We start from the raw sequence: 19,027 nt of genomic DNA on the forward strand, positions 1-19,027 counted from the left end.
ACGTAGCATATACAGACTGTGCCATTATCAATACTGAAGCAAAATTCAATCCTTCAGTTGTTTTCAAGAAACCCAGATGGTTGATTTAGGGCTGATAACACACAAAATGATTAATTGATTCCAATTTTCACCTACATCTTAGATATAATAAGGTCAGTAAATAGCTTAGAAAGATAAAATTCTTGAAACACTTAGATATGCCATTTATTTATCAAAAATTCCACAATATCTGAAGAGCAAAATGGTATTTTCATGATAACTTATAAGTAAATTCCAAATACGACAATCTATCAAAGCAAAAGAAAAATATATTCTTTTTTATGTTGTAAAATCTAACTTCTCTCCTGACATAAAATTAAAGGAGCATATTAAATTGAGAAACTTGAGTCTATTTTTTTAAAATAAGAGCTATTAAATATTTTATTTATAATCATGTGAGTGGGAAAATGAGTTTGAAAAGGAGGGAGGTTGTTTCTTTTTGTCCCCTACTCATCTGGCTATTAATTAGAGCTTTTGTACCCAAACATTAAGAAAATTGAAGTCACTGATATTACCTCTGTAAGCTGAGAAAATATAGTCTATATATACGTGTGTACATATGTATGTATCATATTATTTTATCATATTTAAGAACATTTTTATTGCAACTATAATTATGCATTAATCCTTTGAATGAACAAACTTCAGTTAATTATGTAACAGTTCCATAATAGTTGATGTAGTTTGTGATAAACTTATTTGACAAACAGTATGCATCTTCTACTGTTAGGAGATGTCTTACTTCTGAAAATATGTTCTAAATATTCATCAATTCCCCCAAGGATGTCCCTTGATTCTTAAATACTTGAATAATTTGCTTTTGAGTTTATGCTATTTTTACTTTATTTTTATCATTAAGAATGCTATTGTCAGATGTTTACAATGTCAAATAATCATAGGCAAAGTCACCCATAAATATATAACACAAATATAAAACCAGAGACATATGTATTCCAGGATGCTTAAAAGGTGGTTACTTTATAAGAGAACAACTTCCTCAGTGAATAAGATAGTTTGGTACACTTTTACTTTCTTATGCAACTTCATCACTATAGGGTTGGGATAATGATATTCAGATGATTAGGGCTCCCTTCTCTGTAATTACATATCCTGTTAACCATGTACTTAGCTCTTGATAGACATATAGCAGCAATACTATCTATTAAAGTAACAGACCTGATGAGGGAATTATTCACGAAGAATCTAGAGAAACATTCAGAATGTTCCTAAAATCTCAAGATGAGGGCCTCCCCAGTGGCGCAGCAGGTTGAGCACAGTGCTGTGAAGCTGTCCGCAGCCTCTGCAGCACGGATTCGATTCCCGGCCGGCCAGGGAGATTCCCACATGGTTCAGCAGACCTCTCCTGTCGCGCCCACCGCTGCTCCCCTCAGCAGTGCTCTCGGTCCATCTGCCTGTTCTGCTCCCGGCTCTATCTCTGGTGAATCCTTCCGCGCCTCTGGCCTGTACCCCAGCTCTTATATAAATAAAAATAAATCTTTAAAAAAAACACCTCTTGATGCATGCAATTTTTTGTCTATACAAATTTTATTTTTCTGGGGAAAGAATCTACAGTTTTCCCTAGATTCTCAAGGCACTCATGCCTTAAAAAGTTAAGAATGACTGACTAGTCATTTTTTTAAATCTATCTCTTTAAAATTTGATTAGCCAATTAGCCTGATAGCTATTATAATCTGAAGGTAGCAGCAAATATTAGTACCCTTTCCAGATCTCTTCTATACAGACTCTATCATCCTGTGTAGAGCCCTTACTTTAGCTAAGATTTTGAGAAATGGTTTTCAGAGATGAGTAGCAGTATTTTAACTGAATAAAAATGATGACAGAGTAATGACATCATCAGTGTAAATCGCAGAATATGAATAAATAAGGATAATGGATAAAATGAGAACAGAAATTAGTTTCTCTCTAGATAATGTATTTCCCTGGACCCCAAAATACATTCCTCCTCTATGGTTTGTAATGTTGAATGAAATTATCATCTGTTATCAACTATAACTGAAATTATAGATAACAAAGTATTTTTTTTCATAAACTTAAAAATACATAGTATCTTCTTGAAAATTCTTGAGAAAGTGTATCTTATTGATTTTTTGCATAGCATATTTTAGATGAATTTATCTAACTTTATTAACTATTTCTATAAATTAAGAATGATTTTCTCCATGTTAAACAATGAAACATACTTTGATTCTCCAAACTCTGAGCTAAAGCTTTGGACTAAGCCTGAGATGAGTATCATTAGTGTTTAACATTTGCCTATTTTTATCAATATATTAGAAGATTTCATGATGACAATTTCCATATGAGCATTACCTAAAATGTCTTTTCAAAAATGCCCCCTAAAGGGCCTCCCTGGTGGTGGAAGGGGTTAGGACGAAGCCTATGGGGCTGTTTGCGGCCACTGTAGCATGGGTTCGATCCCTGGCCAGGGGGCTGCCCACATGGAGCAGCAGACCTCTCCTGACTCACCCCCTACTCCCCTCAGCAGTGTATTTCAGTTAGTCTGCCTGTCCTGCTCCCTGCTCTGTCTCTGGTGAATCCTCTCACCGCCCCCACACCTCTGGCCTCTACCTCAGTTCTTGTATGAATAAGTAAATCCTTTTTAAAAAGGCCCCCTAAAGTTAATATAACCAAACGATTGTATCTCAGTCATATTTAAAATTTTAGGCTTATTTTGCCTAATAAAAAGTTATAATTCTACATATTTCTCAGTAGCTTTGAAGAGCTTCCATAGCCTGTTGCCAATATTATTTTCCAGAAATCTTAACTAGCATCTTCTAGGATAGCTAGATCTTTCTAATGAATGTCAAATGAGGACAAATCCCCAACTTACTCTCACTTTTATCATTTAGTTGATATCATTCCCCTATCTTCCTTCCCTTTCAGCCAAATTATAATATTTCTGAGTCTCCAATCTTATTTCTCTGAACTTCTGTTATTTGTAGATTTTAATTCTACATGTAGATATTAATTCTCTATGTCTTCTATCTTGTTTTTTTCTCATATAGTCTTGTTAACTAACTGAGGGGTAAGACCATCTCTTGCTCATCTTTTCTACATTTTCATAGGACCCACTGCAATTTTGACTCTCTGTCCCTGAATATTCATGAATCAGATGATCACTTGTAGAGTTCCAGAACAGAGCAACATGCTTGGTAAGTCATTTCCCAATCCTAAAACAAACTAAAGAGAGAAAAATTTGAGTAAATCATCATACATATAAATATGCATAATAAATGGTAACAAAGCTAGCAAAAATCACTGGGTACCTTAAGTTGCTTATGAGAACAGAACTGTACCAAACACTAAGCTAAATGTAATATAAGTTCCTGTTTTACTAATTAATTTTTCAGTTCATTATTTTGTCTATTTGGTATAAAATTATATCATGAATGAATTGATCTCCAACTTTGGAGACAGTGATAAACTTTAATGTCTGACAAAGTGTTTTATTGGGGGGCTTTTCCTGTTTGATTTACTGAAGTTCATTATTCAATATTTATTTTTGATGAAGAAAGGAGGGTTTGGGATGTAATTTCTGATGTTGATTAGAAAATCAGAAGGTTGAAACAAAGATTAAAAAAAAAAATGTCTGCATGTGTGCCTGTGCATGGGTATAAGTTTGTGTGAAGAGATAAAATTCTAGCCTATAGTTTTGAAGGTGATATCCAGAGTGTTCCTTAATTTGCAATGTTAATCTTTTGGGGTTTTTTTGTCTAAACAGAGTATGTCTCTGTAAATAAACAAAAATGCTTTGAGAATTAGTGTAATTAGACTGAGAAAAGGAACCAGGGTCTAACTTTGGAAACCAAAGTTTTATAAATTTTCTGATTTTATTGTTATGAATTCTGATATTTATTATAGATTCATTTTCAAATTACAAGTGACAGCTAATCTATCTTTTCATAATTTCCCTTATAAGTCTTGAACTTTAGCCATGTCTACCAGACTGGATAAAGGCAATGAACCACCAGATCTGTTGTTCTTGATTCTGGAAAATGAAAATTGTAAGAGTTAAATAAGAAGGAGATTTAAGTGAAAAACTAAGAAAAGATCTATATATTTCCATAGGTTCACTCTTTTCAGTTTGTTATTCCAGTAGCACATCAGGAAATTACTACTTTTAATACATCAATAGAGAGCTATTGTTTATGTTGTACCTCTTTCCAGGAAAACAAAATTTAAGTAGATTTGGATTCTGTCAAAGAGGGAAAAAAAATCTCTTTCAGCTCTTAATAATTCTTCAACACTATGCTTCTTCTTCCTGTGAATTCTTCTGTTGTTTTTGTTTAATCAGTTTGTTCATGAATATATTCCTTTAAGAATTAAGTCAAAGCAATATATGAAACACAGACCATAACTGCATAGCACCAGCCTGGAATTGCATCCCTGTTGATTAATTGAGCCTGTTCATTTTTTATAATTCATCACCATCATCTGAGCTGAAACTACTTCTCCTACTGCTCTCTTTAGAAACTGCAGGAGAAGTGGCAGAAAGCAGAGGATCTGTTCCAAAAGGAGATATTGTGTCATCCAGTAGAATGTCATCCAATCTCTGTTCCTCTTTCAAAGCAGCACTAAATGATAAATCTGTGAAGTGTGACAAAGGATCGGAGAAGGCCATCGCTTGATCACAGAGCTCAGGGCTTGTCCCCTGAGACAGAGTCAATTGCTGGCAATAATCCACTGAATTCTGCTCAAGAAGGGTCTGTTGTTTGGTGACATGAGCACCTAAATCAACTGAGCCAAGTGAAGCCAGAGTTGGCAGACCATGAGCACGAGCCTGTATTTCTAGTTCCTGCAATTTCAAATGAGAATAATTAAATAATGACACTGAAAGTGGACATAATTGTAGAAAATAAATCAAAACTAAAACCAAAATATTAATAGCATTCAAATTGAATAACCCAAATAACAATTATTCTCCATAAATAATGGAATCAGAAATATTGCTAGTACCTAAAAAATAACTCAGAGATTAAAAAAAATTAAAAACACTCCTATTGTTCTTTAAAGGAATTTATAACAAATGATGGTCCATCATGACTCATACTACAATATAGTCATTTGGAGATAGTGGAAAATTTTCCATTTATTTTTCATGATTAATTTCCCACTATGGGACCATTTCATGGAAACAGACTGAATGCATTACCTGGCAATAAACATGCTCACATAAAACAAACTTGAGTTATGAAAACCCATATTTTGATATTTTCTGTCACATGAACAGATGGGGAGTGACTTAATATAAATTGGCACAATATGCCTTGAGGCAATGAAATCCATAGCAATGATACTAAAGAAAAAGCGGGGAGAGGAGAATTTAGTGTTCAATATATAGAGAAACATATGTTCTACTTATTATTGTTTTTCAGCTCAGATAATATTGTGTGTATTTATAAAGTTAGTTCAGTTTTCTGCATTTTACAATTAGTTGTTAATGCATTTCATATGCATTTTTTAAAATCATCTTGATTGTGGATTTCTAATAAGAACCTAATGATGCCACCCAATTCATGAATTTCTAAAAGTTAACAAAATTCTTTGGAAGAAAAATAGTTGTGAAGAAAAAAAAGTAAATTAGATTAATGAACAGACATGATGATGGGTAAGCCATATGCAAGCTTTGTAGTTTATAGCAACATTCGTAGAAAAACCTGAATCCGGAGTAGAAGACGCTTGTTAGCCTGCTCTAATCTCTTCTGTCTGTGTTCTAATTCCCGGGCTCTCTGTTGTTCTTTTTGGAGCCACTTGATGTACTCCACTGATGCTTTTAGAATGGTTCCTTTGTTCCAGCGCATATCACTGTAGAACGGAGAGATAACCTTTTCACAATTGTGCATGTCAGCAGAATTCATAAGAACTTACAAAATCTTTTACATTAATATAAAATAATGATTTACATGACTATTATTCACTCTTAGATATTATTGCTTCTGAATAGAAATTTTAATAGAATAGTTAAGAAGCCCTTATATAGTAAAATTAATCCCAGAATGAAAATAAGTGTCAAAAGAAAGTAATAAAGTGACTTTTTGTGGGAGAGCTAAATGCAATATCATGATTCTACCATTACAGTTTTTATATTTTTAGTGAAAATTGCTTTTATTATTAACTCTGAGATTAAAATCTATGTGCGGTATTTCTGCATTAATGAACTAGGAAATGTACATTACTGAAGACTTAAGCCTAAATTTTTTAAGATCATTTCAAATGTACCAATCTTTTAACCTACATTCTAATAAGGTTGCTTTTATAAAAAAAAATGTAGTTCTTCCTGAATGGTGATCCTGAGTGATTGTGAAACAAATCAAGAGTTTGGCAACATCAATTTATGCAATAGGACAAGACTTTCTAGAACCATTTAGTAATTTTTTTGCACAAAACCATTAATATTTTTTAAAAGCATGGATACATATTTTAATAAGCTTACAATAGACAAATGTAGTTAAATATTACCAGATAACATTTCAAGACTACTGCATAAAAAAACACCTTGTTAAAATTTATATTTAAGACAGGGGACATGATAAATCTGGAACTATAGAATAAGCTGTTGATTTTAATATCTGAAAACATACATTAATGAATTTAGTACTAAATGAGAATTGACAACATGTGGAGAATGAAGCCAAACTAATTACTAAAAGTTAATCAGAGCTATTGCAAAACATTAATAAATTTTCAAATTTGAGTCAGGAATTTTTTAATACTGCATAAAAAGGAAATTTAAAAGATATTGCATTACATATATTATTAGTTTACATGATTTTGTGAAATATACTAAGCTTCATATAGACTTATATTTATTAAGTGATCAGAAGTGTGAAAAGGTGTTTAACAAATGACTTGCATATGCCTTCTTGGAAGGCCAGGTTAGATGAGAATTTCATTAGCTGTAAGGAGATACGTTTTTCTACCAGCAGGGGAAAATGCTGATTAGGATAAGCTGTCTTCTACAGGAATGTACCAAATCATTGTCAGTGTCTGCCTCAAGTTTGAAAAAGCTTTATCAGTTCTCTAGGGCCATAATAGCTCATGGCCTTCATCCACTCATAGTGTCTTATCTGCTGTTGGGAGACTATGGAGAAAGAGACTACAGTTATCATTAAACCTAGGAAGTATCGGTAACTAAAAAAGGTAGTGACCTCTTAATTAAAACTCTAAACGGTAGCAGGAGCCTTGTGGCCCTAATTTGTTTAATTTCTTTGGGGAAGAAAACTTGAAGGATAAAGGAATCAAAGGAAAAGAGTAACTGTAGTCAACTTGGAAGTTTAAGATTTTGTTCATTCAGATCTAAAAAACTTTTTTTTTAAATAGAGGCATGTTTTATTTATTTATTTGTTCGTTTGTTTATACATGCACTGGGTACAGTCAGAAGCATGGGAGGGTGAGAGAATTCACCAGAGCCAGAACGGGGAGCAGAGCTGGCAGAAGGACCGAAGTACACTGCTGAGGGGAGCAGCGGGCGGCAGGAGAGGTCTGCGCGCCATGTGGGACCCTCCTCCAGTGGCCGGGGAGCAGCCGGGGATCAAAATGGAGCTGCAGAGGCTGCAGGCAGCTTCGCAACCCAGCGCTCAACCGCTGCGCCACTGGGGAGGCCTTCATTCAGATCTAAAATAAACCTTTAAAGAGGTGGCAGAGAATACATGGCAGTCTCCTTTAATTGCAACTTGACATCATTTGCACTGACATGTTAAAAGTTAATTTTAATATATAATATTTATTTTAAAAATATTTTGTTTTCTAATTTCTCAAGGAAATGTTTTTCTGTCCCAAGATAATTTCAAGCAGCTAGACACTAAAAATATTATAACACTAACACATTATTAAAAGCATGCTTAAAGAATTAATGTTGATGCTAGCTTTTCATTTTCTACAAAATAATTTTCTCTAAGAAACTTAAAACTTTTGGGGAGCTAAAAGCTTAAATGCATTTGAGGCTAAAGTAGCTAAGAGATATGTGTAAATTAAAGTAGGAGTGCCAGCAGGCTGAACTTTGGAAAATGCCCACTCTGTTGCCATCTTAGGAGTATGTATGCATGAAAACTTTAGAAAAATAAAAAAGAAAGCTAACACCATAAGAAGTTCCTAAGTTATAAACCAATACCCAAGTTTATTCTAATCATGAGCTGAAAAGATCAAATATCATCAGAGATCAACCACTTCGCAGTTTCTGCTATACCCCAGAACAGACAGTGCTTAGAAGGTAAAACACCATGTCTCCTCCATCAGTTCAGTGCTCTTCCTACAAATATGTGGATTTTACATGTTTTCAAATACATCTTCCATTGGAAAAATGTTTTCTATTTTGACCAAGGGTACTTCTCAGTAAAATTCATTTTAAGCGGTTACATTATGGATTCCACCAGAGGGACATTAGTGTAACAGGTGAGGTCACAGTAAGCCAAGGGATAAAATTTATTTCAACAGAATTAGTATTGAGATGTCTGGAATCCTGCAGTTGGCAGTGAAGTGTCTTTTTTGTCTGTGCTATATGGACACATCTGATTATGATATATGCAACATCTGATTAATTTTTGTGTTTCAGTTTGAACCAAATAAATGTAATTAATCTACATATTACATAACAGAATTACAAAAAATAAAAAATAATAACCAACCTTGTTGGGGTCCATACAGAACTGACAGATACTTAAGAATACTTGCAATGAAGGTTTTTAAGTAATGTTCACTTTCAAATATGGTTCTGTTATAAATTGATTTACCATATTACAAATCAGGGATGGCAAAACTACATCACACAGCCTGTTTTTATCAATTAAGTTTCATGAACATAGTCATGCATATATATATATATATATCCCACAAAACTTGACATATTTGCTATCTGGCCCTTTCCAAAAAGTTTACCATCTTTTCTATTCTCAATGATGAACTGGAACAAGAAAGGAGCCCTTTTATAACAAAAGTATTCATAAATATGTAAGGTAATAATCTCTCACATAAGCTTTATAATTTGTTTTTTTTTAAGATTTATTTATTTATACAAGCACTGGGTACAGTCAGAAGCGCGGGAGGGGAGGGTGAGAGAATTCACCAGAGCCAGACAGGGAAAAGAACAGGCAGACTGATGAAATACACTGCTGAGGGGAGCAGTGGGGGTGGCAGGAGAAGTCTGTCGTTCCATGTGGGACCCTCACCGGCGGCCAGGGATAGAACCGGCACTGCAGAGGCTGCGGGCAGCTTCACAGCCCAGTGCTCAACTGCTATGCCACCAGGGGAGGCCCAGCTTTATAATTTGTAAAATATTTTCATACACATTATTTGATTGTAATTTTATAATAACCCAGTTATATAACTGGTTGTCATATAAATGGTGACATCTGAAGATGTTCAATTAAGCTTCAGAGTCCAATCTTATATGCCCTGGGCACTATGGATTAGCTCTACCATTTACAAGAGAAGCTCTTTTAATTGACCTTTACCTAATCACTTTCAGGATTAATTAATGTTCTTCATTCCCTTTGTAACACCCACTGATTGTTGTCAGAACAAAGTAGATATTAGAAGCTATTAGGCTACCTTTTGATAACACCCAGTTACTTCTATTATCCTTGTGGCAACATGTGTTTACTTAAAGCCTATTAAGTTAATGCCCATAGTACTTATTATTATGATAATATAATTAAATAATATGCACATTAGCTAATGAAATGTGAATGTAAAAATAGAAGGAACATTTATAAACATAGGTTATTGTTTTTAGGAAAATTATGTTAAAAGCTTTGAAAAACTGAATTTAAATGTCAGTGAAGATAAACTCCATAAAAAATGCTGCAATGAATCAGGGTAAAAACATTTTGAAAAATCCATCTATACTATGCCATCTAAGTCTTGTGTTATTTTGAAGAAATTAAAATAGATTACATATTTTAATGCAGCTGATGCATGAAAAAAAATCAAAACACATATTCAAACAATAAAACATTTGGTGAATCAATATACATTTATATTTTTAAGCATTAAAATTTCTGACAAGAAAACGAGTATTTTTTTCCTCTTTAAAAAAGTTGCAAAAAATTTGAAGAAGTATTGGTAGGGTCTATACTGAGCTCTGAGACTCTGCTCCAGGGCTCATTTTTGTTATTCTTCTAGAGATGAGTTCACTACACAGTATGCCCATGAGGATAAACATCACCATTCCCTTTAATTATAAATTATTAAATTGTTTAAGTAAATTGGCACATTTGGATTTAGGAAAGAAGTTTCACAAATATCACTTTGTCAAATATCATGGTTGAGTAATAATGGATGTCTGACAGTATTTGGAGAGGGAAGTTCTCAATTTGAATGAAACGCTTTTAAGTCATCAATACTGTTGACCACATTTTTTTAATGTTTTTGATGAAACACTCAATATTGTAAAGTGATATTTTGGTTAATAAATGTTTTCTTGAGACACAATCTCAGACATCTGGTTTTTATTGACTTTTTGTGTATATGACATCAAAACCTGACCAAATTTTATTACACTGATCCATTGTTGGTTGGAATCAATCAGTATATTTTTATGATTTCATTTCTTACTTGCATGTCTCCAGAATTTTAGAACCTATCAAAATGTAACAATTTCCTTTTCATGTATACATAAATCTTAAGTTGGGAGAATTGCTGTAAACATAAATAAACTAGTCAGTATCATAGATAGCACTTGACATTATCACTAAATTTACCAGTATTGGTGACATACAGAAGGACCACTATGAACAGAGAAGAAATAATTTACTTACAAATTATTATAATTTGAACTGAAATTCAAAAGATTAACTATTGCTAATAACCTTGATGCTTGGTAATATCAGCCTTGAAGAGATATAGAAAAAGAACCAGCAGTAGCTTTATCTTTGCCATTAACTGCTTAGTTCTCTTCTTCCCTCCCAACCCTTTTGGGGGTTAACCATAACATTATTACAGAACTGATTGTTGAACTCACGGATCATTAGACTTTGGAATAAGGGTGCCAAGCTCCTTGATTCGGTAATTAATATTATACCTTCTTCTTCTTTCAACTATTAAAAAAGAAACATTATTATTTTCATTAAAGCACAATTCACTTTGGTCAGTTGTAAACCTTCTTAATATCCTTTAAACAACAATGAGCAAAAGATTTTCATTTCGTCGAAACAGTACTACTCTACGGTGAAATAAAAATTCCAATATTTTATAAAAGTGAAAATAACATTAGAATTTTGATTCTATTACAATGTTTTAAAAGTTTGTCTCAAAAACACTTTTTTCTTTCTTTGAGCTGCTATATATTTATTCATACTGAAATATATGTATACATTTTAAATATACTTCAAATAGGGGATAGGTATATTTGTATATTCATTTATCTCTGATTTGATCATTAGTCCACATGATTTTATTTTGTGAGTCTATGAGTACTGTAATTTTTTTTAGTTCTGCACTAAACTTGACTCTTCTCATAGACTCCCTTGAAGCCCTAACACAAAGTTTGGCACATCTTAGATAAACATGCCAAGCCAGACTTGACGTCCTTCAGGGCAGGGGCATTTTCTTACTATTTTTGTATCCCTGGAGGGTTTGCTATATAGAATGTGTTAAATAAATGTATATGGTTAGATTGTATGGTTAGAAATTTTTCTAATTTAAAATTTCAATAATAAGGTAGTAGTTTCAAACTTTGTGGCACATTAGATTTTCTTGGAAGGATTTTTAAAATAGATCTGTACCCCAATACAAAAAGATTCTGAATTTAGTAGGTTTGCATTGAAGCCCAAGAACTTGCATTTCTAACAAATTCTTTTGAAGGTTCTGATGCTGCCTCTCCAGAGCTCATAATTTGAGAACTACTGATACAGGCTGTGGGTTGGCATTTCCACTTCGTGACATTCCCACTCAGAACTCTAAGGACCTGAAATTTTAAATTCATATCTGGCCTTCCAGTGTTTAGGGAAGATAGAACATACTTAATTTGGCACTATCGCAAGTTATAAATTATAACTTAATTTAGCACTTTCTCCAGTCTAGTAAATGGGACTTCCTTTGCCTCCCTGCCACGATCCTGACAAATGTGGGGGGTTGTGCTACATTCATTCTATTTAAAATTTGTAGTATTATTATTCTTAACATTGCTATCTCTAAAAAAGCAAAATCATTAAGCAAAGGAATCCAAATTAAAAAAACACTTTGATGGTGGACATATCAGAGCCCTATCATGCTCTGCATTGAATTACTTGTTTAAGCTGTAAACATAGAGGAAGGAAGAAAGGAGCAGACAATGACAGTTAATAGGTTTAAAACTGAGAAAGAAACCCATGGTTCCATGACATATTAATGCCTCTATCAATGATTAGCTCCCCTACTCATGTTCTATGTGGCTCATACTCTGGACCAAAGTTGATCTACTCTACCACTAAGGCTATGGGAATCAGATCATTTCCCTTTCCACTCTTAACCAAGGACTAACTCTTTTCTCACGCCATGTAGGCAGCAAATGTTGACTACCCTGCAATGTATACCGATGCATAAAGAACAGACAAAGACATCACACATACACATAAAAGTTACCTGTAAGTAAATTACTGGTTTGTCTAAAGGTTTAAAGTTTTTATTTTTAAATTCTATTTCACTCATTTCTCATTTTTTGATTTGGCTCCCAGGATAAAAAGGCTTCACACTCAGTTAGTCAAATTCACTTGAGACAAGTCCAAGCATTCTCATGCTCAAGTTAGCCACTAAATTTCTCTTACCTTCACTTCTCCATCTCATGTGACCTATTATCAGAGTTGAATTGATTCCCGGGAAGACATTGTTTTTTTTTTCCCCCCAGAGGTGGAATTCAGCAATGCAACACTACCAGTGTCTTTCAGATAATTTGTCATTAGGAAGTGAGGAGCCGATGATACAGAAAGATGAGAATCTAGAGTTATGTTTCTTGCTATTTAAATGGTGTACATTTTCTAATGTTATCTTCATCTCCTTTGAGTCAATGAGTCACAACAGAGTTCAAATGACTCACTTCAGTCATATGCAGCCTTCTTGGGAGACAATGACCAAGGAGAGAATTTGAGATGTTTTGCTTCCTAAAAATATGCAGCTTTTCTGAGATTGTTTAAATTTCCCTACATAGCATTTCAATTTTTGTCACTCATCTCAAAATACTTATGAAGTGATAATATATGACCATACATTTTAACCTTTTTGTATTAATTAATTTTTTTAGGAAGAAAAGGAAAATATACTCACTGAGGTTGTGGTTGTCCTTCTTTTGTCTCTCTTTTGCCAAAGCTCGAGTATCTGTTTCTGATCAAAAGGAAGATAATTGATACCTTAGAGCCAGTCAATATAAATCAGAAATACCAGATGAAAACACAGTATTAGTTGTTCCAAGTTATATGATACATTTATGCAAATATTTAGAAATTTGGAGCACAACATCCTTTATTAAGAGACAGTGGCAAAAACTTTAGTCTACGGGGCACAAAAGTCTAGATTTGTATTCTGGCCCTCCATTTATTAGCCATGTAAATATTATCTATCAAAAGATTTTCTGTTTCAATAGCTCCTCATCTGTATAACTGTTATAACACATATCTGATGATTAAAAGAGGTATAGTACACAGCTAAAATTAAAACATTTAATCATGGCTATTATTTTCAGAATTATAAAAATTATTCAAACCTAAATTTTTATAACATACATTTTTATAAATTATGAACTCTTACACATATCAAGAGTTGAAACTACCTTTCTCACATTATTCTATCAAATAACTGCACACTTCTTATAAATGAAGGTCTCCCTGGTGGCACAGCAGTTGAGCGCTGGGCTGCGAAGCTGCCCGCAGTGTCTGCAGCACCGGTTCGATCCCAGGAGTGCCCGATGCTCCCCTCAGGAGTGGGGACTTCATCAGTCTGCCTGTTCTGCTCTCTGCTCTGGCTCTGGTGAATTCTCTCACCCTCCTGAGCTTGTGACTGTACCCAGTGCTTGTATAAATATGTAAATAAATCTTTGGGGGGGAAAAATGATACAGCACTCTATTTGCTTTGTGGTTGTGGTTGTCAGCCTCCGAAATGGCCCATGATTATTTTACTTATGATGCTCACACCTTTGTAATTCCCTCTCACATGGAATAGAGACTGATTCTGAAACTGATAGAATATTGTGGAACTGACTAGAGTGGCTTTGATGGCTGGGTCATAAAAGTCTTCCAGTTTTCACTTGGTGTTTTGGGTCACCAGTTGTCACACCGTAAGTACACTTGAGCAGGCTATGGGGAGTTACCAAAGTCACTTGCCAACAAACACCACTGACATGCAAAGCCTGTAAGTGAAAACACATCCTCTAGTCTGTCAAGTCTCAGAGTTCTATATCTCTGGCCAACATGTTGACTGTAACCTCATGAAAGATTTTAAGCCAAAATCAATTTTCTAAGCCATCTATGGTTTTCTGGCCATAAAGACTGTATGAGATAGGGCCTCCCTGGTGGCACAGGCAGTTGACTGCAGCGCTGTGAAAATGTCCACAGCCTTTGCAGCGCCGGTTCGATCCCTGCCGGCCCGGAGCAACCCACAGGGCAAGCAGACCTCTCCTGTCTCACCCGCTGCTGACCTTAGCAGTGTGTTTCGTCAGTCTGCCTGTTCTGTTCCCGGCTCTGTCTCTGGCGAATCCTCTCACCCTCCCACACATCTGGCCTGTACCCTGGTTTTTGTATAAATAAAATAAATCTTAAAAAAATAAAAATAAAATAAAAACATTGTTTGAGATAAGTACTTATGATTTCAAGCTCTTAAGTTTGGGAGTAATTTGCCTGATAGTAAGAGATAGTGTATAGTGTGCCTTGGATAATTCCAATTTTAAAACTAAATAATATAGGAATGCATTTATTTAAAATTATGTAGTGGGCCTCCCCGGTGGCGCAGCGGTTGGGATCTGGGTTGCGAAGCTGCCCGTGGCCTCTGCGGTGCTGGTTCGATCCCCGGCTGCTCCCCGGCCACCGGAGGAGGGTCCCACATGGCGCGCAGACCTCTCCTGCTGCCTGCTGCTCCCCTCAGCAGTGTACTTCGGTCCTTCTGCCTGTTCTGCTCCCCGCTCTGGCTCTGGTGAATTCTCTCACCCTCCCGCGCTTCTGACTGTACCCAGTGCATGTATAAACAAACAAACAAACAAATAAATGAATAAAATACATGCCTCTTAAAAAAAAAAAAAAGAAAAAAAAAGAATTTAAAATTATGTAGTTAAAACTATATTCATTAATTTCAGTCTAAATAATCTGAATGCATTTTTAATTATAGAGTTGACATCAAAATTGACATACTGTCTTTACGAAAAATGTTAACATTGTGTAAAAATGATTAAAGACCAACATTTGGACTCCAAACTAAAAACTTATAGAAATTTCAACTGAATTTTACTTTATTCTTATGAGAGAACTAATACTGAACTTGTAAGTCAGGAAACCCTTATTTGATTCACTTTTGCCTCTGATCACCTATATCACACTGGGAAAATAACTCCTCCAACCCTGGACTTTCTCACTTATATATCCAGAAGAAATTGACGGTGTCACCACAATTTGTTTGAGTTGTAATAATTTTGAAATGTATTACTGAAAATTTAGGGGGTTTTACTTATTTGAGAAAGTTAAATGTAAGTTTATTATGAAATGAATAAAACCTAAAAAGGAAAAATATAATTGCTTCACTTTCTATCAAAATCTATACCCAATAAGACTAATTTTCCTTTAACTACTAATACATTACTTCTTAATCATGTTAATATATTGTGACTATTTAATATCAAAATGAACCTATATTAAATGAAGAACTTTGTCAAGTTCTCATATATATGTGTGTGAAGCATATACACATATTTTACAATTTCTAAAATAATGAGCCAATTCAGTTGAAGCGTAAGTTATAGCTTATTTTTTGGTTATCATATGAAAATGATTGATTGACTCTAAATGTCTCTCATTTTAACTATTTTGATAATATTTAGAAATTCTACTTAGCTTGATAATATATTATGATACATATCTTATATAATTGATTATAAAAAGTATAAAATTATAAAAGCAACGTTACCTGCAATTTCTCTTTTCATTGGTAGACTACTTGGACAAGAAGCACTTGTAAGTCCCATATTAACTGGTGAAATTCCCTGGTCACCACTATACACATCCAAAATACTTCCAGATAACTTCAGAGAATAAGGGAAGAAAAGATCAATCAAACATCCCATGGTATTGATATATTTAGTTGTTTATGTTAAGATCTCTATTCTAAATTTGCCACTTTATTCATAATATTTCATAATATATAACATTTTAATTTTAAATAACAGATGCATTTTCATTGACTTAAAAATAATTATGTAATTAATGCTTGTGGACAACATATATTGAAAAAAATTCTTTGTATTTAGCAAAAAGAGAAATTATTTCCCTCATGAAAGTACATTCTGATTGGTATTTACAAAGTTATAGAGTTTGATTTCAGTACATGTCCTTGTTATAAGTGAATAAGATTGAAAATATTATTTTGGACAAAATTAATAAATGTCTTAGCAAAGCTGAAAATTTTATTACATGCATAAATTAGATATAATGGTTGAACATTTTGGAAGCTTTTATACCCTTAGTACTATCAGCAACTCATAGTCAAAAGTGTTTTACACCTTTAAGTGAGAAACTTTCTTTCTTTCCTGGAAGGTATACTTTTTCTTATTGTATACTTAATGTTCTAGAGTATTATAAATATCTCAGCTGGTAACCAAAAGTAGTCTAAAACTACTTTTACCTCTAGTGGATATAGGGTTATCTAATTATAGCAAATTACAATTCTTAGTGATTCTTAGGCACATTTTTTTAGAAAGCTAAGATGCTTAAAACATGATCCAAAATTGTACTAATTTATTATTTAAAATGTACTTATTGATTTGATTTCCCAAGAACATTAAATTTAAATAAAATTCATAATTCAAGCTAATATTCAGTTTTCCAGAACAAGCTACATTTAAAATATTTCCATCTGAGTATTTCTATTTCATGTCCAGGGAGTAAACTAAGAATATTACTTTATTAAATATTTTTTATTCTTCCCTTAAGAATAAAAACAATACAAGTAATCAGAAAAGCTGCAACCTGATTTCTAACTTCTTATTCCCATGTTTTTTTTAAAATTCCAATGCAAACTAAGGGATTTTTTTTTTATATTTATACACTAAAGTTGAAATAATTTTGAAAAAAAGGACATAGGTACTCTAACATTAATTTTGTCATGATATTCCACTAAGCTATATGTAACCAATACTGTTTAATTCTCAGGGAAAGAAATTTTGAAAATACAGTGGAAATTAGGTTAGTATATAGGTTTATGGCATATCAATGACATTATAAACTATATACGGTATTCTGATGCACATTTTCTTATATTGGCTTTTTTGTTAGTTACTCTGTTAGGACTCCATCTTTATTTTATATACAATCATGGCCTTTAAATATATTTTTGCTCCACGGATCTTACAGGGGAACTACTTAAATTGGTTATATTTTCTTTTTCAATTTGTTTATCTAAAAAAATAGGAACAAAGATGATCAAATTGAAGAATGTTAGTATCAAAACAATACAATTAAAAAATCCTAGAAGCAGTTAATTTCCTATCAAGTGACTTAATCCTATTAGTAAAAGTAAAATATGTCCAAGATATTTTTTTGAAAACCCTGTTGGTTATAAGTGGAGGCATCACCAACCTGAATTGTACATTTCCACTGTGCTTTAGAGAAACATAACTGATGTGCTGAACAAAAAGATGGGGAGAGAGGGGGAAGGAACAAGGGAAAGGGCACTTTTCTCTGTAGAGCGTGAATTCAGAGGAATTTCGATGCAGCAGTGACAAATTTCAGAAATGTTTCAGAAGAAAAGAAGCTATATTACATATATACTGCAACAATAAAAGATAGGTCCCCAACTAAAGCATTTTTCTGGGTCTGTATTACCTAACCCAACTGTACCCAATGCATTTTATTTTTCTTGAAATGGGACTTGAATTCTGATAGTGAATCTAATCCTGCTCAACTACAGAGATAGTCTCTTCTCCGGACCTTGATTATTGTTTAATTCATGTCCTACGGCACAATGATTAATATCCTGTTTAATTTTATGCTGTAGGTACTACTCTATTTCATATAAATGGCTAATCACTTTTTAAATATCATTATACAATTGGTTTCAATTTCAAAGTATGTAATACACTTCATGTAATCTAAAGTGTCTTTTCTCCACTAGAAGATATATCTACAATGTTGGTGAAAATTAAAGGGTTTACAAAGCAAAATTATATCTGCTCTGTCAAAAGTGTAAGTTACTTAGCTTTGGTTAGTCTTAGCTTTGGTTTCTAGATTAGTAGGCAACTAGAGAGATATTTTAAGAAGCAACATTTATAATTCTGGTTGAAAGCCAGATTTTTTTTTTTTTTTTTTTACTACGAAGAAATTTACTTCTTAAACAATTTTTAGATCTTTTAAATTTTACACTCTTTTTGGTCTTTTAAGTGTTTAAATAATGTTGAATTATAATTAGTCACACAAATAAATGTTTTTGTTTTTTTTTTTTCTGGCTCACTTCACATTGGCCTGATAGGGTATATATACCTATTATACAGCCTTTGTTAAGCAAAATCTTTGACATGGTAGTAAGCAAGCATATTATTATTAACGTATTTAAAATTTTTAAGCATACTTTTAATCACAACTTTTAAAGACATATAATAAAAAATTATTGCAAAATCTTTTCAATAAAGTAGAACTTTCTCCTCAAGACAGTACTTCTTTCTGGTAGAAAATGTGACCTCCTGATATGAGAAGTTGCTCAGAGAATTGGAGTGACTGACAGTGGTTCCTGGTGTCTCAGGTTCTCCACCGTGGATTGTAGTCACATCTCTATTACTGAGATCATGGGGAATGAAGTGGACCAG

General features: G+C 33.4%; 1 protein-coding gene across 3 annotated transcripts in view; it reads right to left on the bottom strand.

Moving 5' to 3' along the window:
- Positions 1-2,226: 2,226 nt before the first annotated feature.
- TFEC (transcription factor EC) overlaps positions 2,227-19,027 on the bottom strand; it is a 185,106-nt gene continuing 168,305 nt past the window's right edge. For 2 of the 3 annotated variants that reach the window (XM_054692576.1, XM_037511995.2), the window contains 5 exons: positions 16,138-16,252; positions 13,297-13,353; positions 11,018-11,093; positions 5,718-5,865; positions 2,227-4,855 (listed from right to left, as the gene is read on the bottom strand). In XM_054692576.1, the coding sequence (XP_054548551.1) occupies positions 4,475-4,855; positions 5,718-5,865; positions 11,018-11,093; positions 13,297-13,353; positions 16,138-16,252 (777 nt within the window). In that variant the 3' untranslated portion in view covers positions 2,227-4,474. The remainder of the gene's footprint in view (positions 4,856-5,717; positions 5,866-11,017; positions 11,094-13,296; positions 13,354-16,137; positions 16,253-19,027) is intronic. The other variant, XR_008550829.1, reaches the window with a different exon arrangement.

Source organism: Talpa occidentalis, unplaced genomic scaffold (genome assembly GCF_014898055.3).
Source record: "Talpa occidentalis isolate TD23 unplaced genomic scaffold, MPIMG_talOcc4v2.1, whole genome shotgun sequence".
NCBI lineage: Eukaryota > Metazoa > Chordata > Mammalia > Eulipotyphla > Talpidae > Talpa > Talpa occidentalis.